Raw genomic sequence first — 8,649 nt, 5'->3', positions numbered from 1 at the left:
AGCTAAATGTGGCTTTGCTCTAGAATAAAGTCAACCTAATAAAACCCAAAAAAATATTATTTGAATGTGGAGTGTAAAATATATATGTCTCTTAAGGTTAAACTTATGGCAGTCACGAAGTGCAGAATGGCAGATGTAATATATTTATATACTTAGCTTCAAGAACCACTGATAACGCATTCAACATAGACACAGATGGAAGAATACAATTTTAAACCACAATTTCATTAGTCGTGTTGAAATTTACAATAACTCTTTTCTATAAAATTAAAAAGAAACATATTTGAAACTTTCTCGACATACTTAGTGCATATAATGCAAACTATTTAACGTGTCATTTATAAATGAACCCCTTAAAGAAATTTACGACCTTCGTTTTCCGTGAATTCCGTGGATAAATCTTTAATTAATTCACTAAAGTTCACTTCATCGATGTTCTTACTTAACAAATGTAACAGAAATAAATCTCCTATCCCATAGTTTTCGATCACCAAACCTAAGTCATCAGGATCAACGAGTCGATTCAACAGAATTATGCTTTTATAACGCAACCTGGCGATGAAAAATGTGCAGAACCGATACACGAGGCTTAGTCCTGTCAAAACCGCCACAGTTAAAAACCAAAACCACAATATAACGTATATCTTTTCGTTGATTATGTTAATTGGTAAGACACACAACGTATCATAACGCTGGATGTCCCCCGAGGAACCGTAGGTGTTGAACGTGCACTTGGTCATTCTCGGGAACACCTTGAGCATGGGGTTATAGTTCGCTGTCCAATCCCAGTCCCGGAATTGGAGCACCTTATGACCATAGTTTGAAAACTCGCCCTGTAGAAACTTATCCACCAAGAATATCTGGACAATCACGTTCACGAAATTCGATATTTCCGACACAATAAATGCAGTGAAATATAAGACGTGGTTTTTCCTGTTGTCTTGGAAATATTTTACCAATAATTTTTTATTCTCATTCTTCGCGTCTTCCGATAATATTGGGTTGTCTAACCCTAACATCAAGTTCTTCACGCGAGAACCTTCCATGCACTTCCAGAACCAGTGAGGAATGTAAAAGAAACCTGCCTGGATCATCAACATAAAACATACCCATTGATAGTATGTATGGTGAATACGTTTGTCTCCTTCGGTGTACTTATCCACACCAGGGTAAGGTACCTCAACTCCCACTTTTTTGTTCCATCCTTTCTGAACGCTGAACGTTGAATGTATCCAGCAGTAGGTGTCAAGCAACTCTGTGGGAATGTCATTTTTAGATATTCCTATACAATCTATTGGGTCCCCCACGTACTGTTTAGCAGTAACTAATATACTACACGCAAGTAACAAAATTACACTTGCTTTATGGTGAATACGACAAACAAAAGAGTCGATCACTATCTTTTTCGCTTTAACAAAACTTTTAACAAAACTTAATACCGATTCCATTGTTTTAGGACCACTAGAAAATTATGTCTTTTTTAAAACTTCTTTGTTAGCGGTTCGATATCCCGAACGAAAATGGTTTGTATTTGATATCACTCTCCTAATGTAACTAGTTATCTTCTGTGTTGTTGTTTTTTTAGGTTCTTTTTGATAAGGTAAGGATATTGTTTGTTTGTCTGTTGTTAATCGCAAATTTACACAATGAGTTATCTGTGTTCTTCCCACCGAGTTGTGTCGTTGGGTTTTTCTTGAATTTCGCGCAAAGCTATCTGCGCAAGCCGTGCCTAATTTAGTAGACGGGGGAGTCAGCTAGTCATCGCCACCCACCGCCAACTCTCGGGCTACTTTTTACCTACGAATAGTGGGACTGACCGTCACATTATAACGACCACACGGCTGAAAGGGCGAGCATGTTTGGTGTGAAGGGGATTCGAACCCGCGACCCGTAGATTGCGAGTCGAGCGCCCTAACCACCTGGCCATTCCGGGCCGAAGAAGAAAGGTCCACCTTTAGAAAACGCTCGGGTTATAGGGTTTTTATTCATTTTTATCTTACTAGTATTAGTTGATATTTTTCAACAGTTTGGTTTGGTTTGAATTTCACGCAAAGCTACACGTCCCTAATTTAGGAGTGAAATACTAAAGGGAAGGCAACTAGTCATCATCACCCACCGCCAACTCTTGGGGTACTCTTTTACCTACGAATAGTGGGATTGACCGGCACATTATAACGCCCCCAAGGCTGAAAGGGCGAGCATGTTTGGTGGGACGGGGATTCGAACCAGTAAAATGATAAGAAATACATCAGATGTTTTATCTATTACACGAATAAATTCCAAGTACTGCTTGTCTACGTGGGCTTTCTACATCATTTCTTAATAGGACATCCGGTTAGATCACCAGATAAATTTTCTTTTACTATCATTTTAATAAGTTGAATGAGGGGTCTTTTACCCCTACCCCAGACACACACACGCGTATCGGTTCATACACGTTATACATGTAATATTTTTCTTTGTAAATAAATGTAAATAATGCTAAACTTCCCACTACTAGTGCAGAAGCTGTGGTGTTTCAAACATAGACCGAAGAGTGTATTTATTTCTTGTGTTAATGAAATGTTTATCATTAAGCTTTTTAATAATCTTCTCGTTAGTTAAACCTTATTATGTAACAGAGCACAAAATTTAACATGAGTTGTCCAAATCGTAATTAGAAACACTTGCATTCGGTTTATTGTTTCGACATTATATTTCTGAAAAGTTTTCAGATTAATATTATCTAGTGTCACAATTCTGACCAGATTTGTAAACACCAGGCAAGTTCATGAGTCAAAACCACAGATAGTCTGATATCTAAAGCTACTCAATCATAAAGTTCAAATTCAAAGTTGTTTCAAACCTGCGTACAAATTGCACGGTTGTTGAAACTTTCAAACTGAATGGCACTTTGTACACTCAGGTCAAGAGCTAGTGACCGGTGGAAATGCAGTCAGCCAGCAATAACCACCGCCACGAAAGCTTAGTCTACGTCTTTGAAGCGATTAACTGATTGACTGAAAGTATAGAGCGTTTTTAGTAGCATTGAGTCCCGAAACCCTAACCACTTTACCACGCCCGGCCCTATTAAACAATGAGAAATTGACTCACTAAGAACGTAACCGGGAAACTTTAAGACGCTGAAATAATACACAAAATTCAGCCAATAAGAACTGCAACAATGGGAAACTAAGGTGATAAAATCATGTTCTCATGAATAACGTATGTTGTACAATAATATTGGATATATATAACATTAGTGGAATCATTTAAGTTTCAAATGTTTTCGGTAGAACGTATGTTGTACAATAATATTGGATATATAACATTAGTGGAATCGTTTAAGTTTCAAATGTTTTCTGTGTAAAAAAAAAGGGGTGGATACTGGAACAGCACCTATAATTGTTTTTGAGAACTGTGGATTAAGATAAACAAATTACTGGTTTAATTTCTTATAATGGCTGATGAAACATTTTGTTTGTCTCCTTTGTTTGTGTAGTGCAACGGAAGTGTACACGACACTGCATTCGTTCACCTAGACCATATATTTGTGCGGTGTGATTAACAACAAAATGGCGGATCTTCTAAATTTATACACTTTAGACGCGAAACGGAGAGGCCGCATTTATGTAATAATTATTAGCGTCATGTCGAGTTTCTAAAAACAGGGCAGCAGTAAACATTTGTACATCCCAAGACAAGTAAAAGGATTCGTTACTCAAGTATCAAGCGTTTGTTGTGTAAATTTCAGATTTATCACCCTTCACGCCGTGCGTAGCAAAGTGTTAAAAGGAAGGCTAAATTTCGTTATTAATTGTTAACTTTATCTGAACCACATACTGACTCAGTTTCTAGTAGTTACATTTTATTTACTGTTTGTTTTACTTGGCTCATTGCCAGAAAACTTTTAGACCAAATAGTCTGCTACAAATCTTTGATTTCATGTTTGTCCAAGACGCCACTCAGTGATAGTGAAATCTAATGTAGTAATCAACCACTGTAAAAAGTGTAGTAACGCCTATTATTGATATATTTTGTTTTGTGGTTGGGATCGCTCTTCTATGATCTAGAAAATTGTTTCTAGAAATAACATTGAATAATTCTATTCAAACAATCAAACTAAAATATAACTTCTAGATAATTCTATTAATGGCATAGCTGAACATTTCTGCAGTAATAAAAACCCATTTGGAAACAATTTAGACCAGGCCCATACCGCTAAAAGAAAAAAATATATAGGTATGTATAGATATATGTATTGCAAAATCATTAAACTATTTTCACCTGGAGTGAGCGTAAATAATTGCTAAGTGTGCGAAGCTGTTTACTAAAGGTCCAATGTTCGAGTCGTAAAGCGCTGCTTAACACCTTCCACCTTTTAATATACAGTAGTTTAATATGATACGCTTTATTGACTATCTGCAAGCTTTGAAACTATTCTTTCCAAAAAAAAAGAAATTACTTGCAGTCGCCACAAGCTGAATTCATCTCTCTTCAGTCGTCACTACCCGAATTCATCTATCTTTAGTCGCCACTACCCGAATTCATCTCTCTTCAGTCGCCACTACCCGAATTCATCTCTCTTTAGTCGCCACTACCCGAATTCATCTCTCTTCAGTCGCCACTACCCGAATTCATCTCTCTTTAGTCGCCACTACCCGAATTCATCTCTCTTCAGTCGCCACTACCCGAATTCATCTCTCTTCAGTCGCCAATACCTGAATTCATCTCTCTTATAAAATACATCGCTGTGTGCAATCAACTCTGTAAAATGTTAGTTACAACAAAACGTGTACTAATATTCTGAAAAACAGAAATTATGCCTGAGAAAAAAATATATATACATTCTTGACAAAATCATATTTTATTGTGCAAGAGGTGAAATAATATAGTTTTTATTACACATTAACAAACGAACACAGAAAGATGAAACAGAGTTTGTTACCCTATCAAAGTACATTAGATTATCTCAGTTTATTACTTGACTAGCTAACGTACCAGTTCAGTGCACGGGGAAGAGACAGGGGACCTGGGGGGATCCGGACGCCGACCTACCACGTTACTCCTTGGATACATATCAGACTTAGTGACAATCGTTCCAGCGGCTCGCCAGTTATAAGCGGACACACGCAGACTCTGTCAAATAATGGTTTAAATGTTTCAGAAATGAAAAACTAAAATTATTCTATACATTATATAGCTTCAACGGTATGACCGTCTAGTTTCCTGACAAAGTGAAACTACGATAATATATATAAATTATTTTTTTACACCTGTTAGTTTTATTTTAATATTTTATCTGTATTATAATTTTTTGTCATTTGCTAACGTGTGACAGAAAGTAACGCTAAAAACATTCCGCTTACACTGACTGAAATTCAGGGTTTCTTTAGAAATCTCACACGGTTTCTCCTTCTTATGAAAGTCCCCCCAGTGGCACAGCAGACTTACAACGCTAGAATCCGGGTTTCGATACTCGTGGTGGGCAAAGCACAGATAGCCCATTGTGTAGCTTTGTGCTTAATTACAAACAAACAATCTTTTGAAAGATGTTTGTTCTCAGCACAGCTAATAGGATAGTACATTCTACACACCGAACATGCTCGCCCTTTCAGCCGTGGGGGCGTTATACTGTGAAGGTTAATTCCGCTATTCGTTGGTAAGAAGAGTAACCCAAGGGTTGGTGATGGGTAGTGTTGACTAGCTGCCTTCTCTCTGGTCTACCACTGATAAATTAGGGGCAGATAACACTCCTGTAGCTTTCCGCGAAATTTAAAACAAACTAAACTAATTATATTATACAGCAATTTTTAACGTCAGATATGAATATTGATTGGAATAGACCATTGTCATAAAATGGTTTGAATATTCTTTATTATTCTATCGTTAATCGGTTATATTTTAGTGATTATGGCTTCAAAAAAGTCATAATGTTAACCAGTAAGTATAAGCATTGTAAGTCATATTTAATTCGCCCTCTATAATGCGAATTGAGACGTCGTTATTTTTGCAATGAGTGTTGTTAATTATTTGTCTTCCCTCTAGTCAGTAGTTATAAATTATGGAATGGCCTGGGCGTTTAGCTCATGTATCTCATAATGTACTATTCCAGGATAACATACCAGATGTTGACCATGTTATAACATCCCAAATGTTGACTATGTCACATTTCACATCTGTAAAGTAATATTTCATGATAGCTGCTCATCCTTGCCTCAGCGGAAGCTTTGAGAGCTTATACGCTAAATGTCGTGATTCGTTACCGTAGTAGGCACAGCGCAGTTACCTCACCACTCCTCCATTGTGTAACTTTGCACTTAAAAACACAAATAAACGTGACAACTAAAACGTTTTAGTAGGATACAAGACTGATATTTTGATAAGGTTATTCGTGATACTCTCATTCCTTTGATAAGGTAAGGCTTTTTTTTAATTTAGCCTATCGATTTAACATAAATGTTGCGTTATATTCAAAGAAGATACTTATGAGTAATCACGTCTAAATATATTTCGAAAGATTTACGCAATTTAATTTAAAAACCCGTTTTGCTGTTGACTTGTTTGTTAAGAACAGAGTTAGTCAATGGCCTATTTGCTCTCTGGCCACTGAGGGTATTGAAATACAAATTTTAACATTGTAAACCCCAGACTTGCCACTGAGACACCGGAGGATGTTGTTGTTGTTGGCGTTGTTCCTGAAATGTGAGCTTTCGTTTTTGTGGCTTTAAGTGGGGGTTAACAACAAAGAAGTTTTGAGTATTTCCAGGAGTCCCCACTACCATAAGATAAATAAGGTGTTTATTTATTTTTTAAACAGATATTACCATTGACCCTTTCATTAATGGTACACACATGTGAAACAAACAGAATAAAGCTACAAGATGTGAAATATATATAAATGAAATCTGTGTGAACTGTAGCAAACTAATAGGAAACATGGACAATTTATACAATGAGGTCAGTGTATGCTGATGTTGTCTCCTCACTCATCCATGTTTTAGTCATTATTCCGAAACTTATCGACTTTCTTCCCTTCTCACTCTTGGGTCTGGCATATCCTAATGTTGGGGGCGCTGACTCGCAATCTGCGGTTTATGGGTTCGAATCTCTGTCAGCGAACATGCTTGCCATTACAGCCGTGGGGGCGTTATGATTGATATTTATGTTTTCATAATGGCAAACACCAACACTCATAAATTATTAAAATGAGTCTTTAAAGTTCAGGGGTCATTTGTCTGCAATTAACCAGATGTGCCAAGACAAGTTTAAAGTTAAAATTTTCAAAGTACTCTTTCTACGTAGCGCTTTACATATTTTTACTATACGTGTGCCATCTGTTGATAAAGATGAAAAGCAATGTGCATCATTCGTGGTGAATATAACAAAAACATTTAACTTCGAAGAACACTCGACTTTTATTGTCTCACAGTAAAACACATAATTCGCAGAACTTTGATCTTCAGAGAATAACTTGGCAAAATCGTGATAGGGAAAGGATTTTTAATTCGAGAACATTAGTAGTTTATTTCTTAAAAACTAGATGACAGCACAAGTATAAATGGTGTATTTTAACTATTACAAACGAAAAACTAGGAGGAAAACTCGTGCCTCGCGAACGAAAAATAAATTGTGTGTGTGTGTGTTATTTTGTATTTAAATGCACAAAGTTTATAAAATGTAAAGGTAGCGATGTGTACTTAAAGTAATTAAAACAGCGATATATCTAGACTATTCACGTAAGATGTGAAGTACGTAATAGAGTTCTGAATGAATCTAATGGCCGTGTAGAGCGTCCTAGCGACTGACAGGTTAAACCTATTCCACAAAACGTGATACCCACCAAACAACCATAGTACAAAAGACACTTTGAATCGAATAATGTGAAAAAAAAGTGACAAACCGATCGACTTGTCCAATAAAATACACCAGATCTAACGACGCTTTCAAAACATGTGTATCGGGTGCAAGTATTAAAACTCAACAGGGTGGTGGTACCAGTACTCTAATAGTCTATAAACAAATGAAAAAATTCACACACAAAACCTTAACACGTAAACACTGCTATCTGAGATGGAGTTATGAGGGATGAGACATCCGTTCCCTAAATACCTTTCCCTTTGCAATTTATAATACCATCTACACCCACCCTCACCCTTACTCATATTGTGACGTCATCCAAACTTCCTTCCTCCTGATTTCATTGTTGCATAGTTTAAAAAGTTTTCCACGCACGCGCACACGTTACTCTCTTAATTATTTAGATATATAGACGGATATTTTCTTTATTATCTAATTATTGAACAGAGTAAGAACAGTTCTTGCCATGAACCAGTATTTTATAATTGTAACGATCCGTTTTTTTGTTGTTGTTTTTTCTTACATCTCTCTCGTTAAATATTTATATATTCAGACTTAAAATTTATTAACTAAAATCGGGCATGTCCAAGTTTTTAGAGGAAACCGTGTTTAACATTAATGTCAAGGAAATAATTTCAAAGATTTTATGTGTTTCTATTATATGTTGATGTTTTCCTAAATTTGCCTCTTCTTTTCCAGTTTCAATGATGTATGCACGGCCAAATGAGAAAACAACATTTTAAATCAATATTTGGCACAGTTTTATGAATCCCTTGTCTCAGGAATGAGCCATTTAGACTATTTAAGTAT

General features: G+C 36.3%; 1 protein-coding gene across 1 annotated transcript; it reads right to left on the bottom strand.

Annotated features, from left to right (window-relative positions):
• Positions 1-6: 6 nt before the first annotated feature.
• On the bottom strand, positions 7-1,505 carry LOC106464756 (innexin inx2-like). Its single transcript, XM_013924913.2, has one exon. It carries the CDS (start codon positions 1,446-1,448, stop codon positions 354-356), a length of 1,095 nt encoding a protein of 364 aa, XP_013780367.1. The 5' UTR covers positions 1,449-1,505; the 3' UTR covers positions 7-353.
• Between the last annotated feature and the right edge of the window lie 7,144 nt (positions 1,506-8,649).

This window comes from Limulus polyphemus, unplaced genomic scaffold (assembly GCF_000517525.1).
Source record: "Limulus polyphemus unplaced genomic scaffold, Limulus_polyphemus-2.1.2 Scaffold1736, whole genome shotgun sequence".
NCBI classification, from domain to species: domain Eukaryota; kingdom Metazoa; phylum Arthropoda; class Merostomata; order Xiphosura; family Limulidae; genus Limulus; species Limulus polyphemus.
This window is presented reverse-complemented; position numbering and strand designations above follow the sequence as displayed.

Bases quoted from the DNA above. Each gene is read 5' to 3' on its own strand.
- LOC106464756 (XM_013924913.2), bottom strand. From the start codon at position 1,448: ATGGAATCGGTATTAAGTTTTGTTAAAAGTTTTGTTAAAGCGAAAAAG.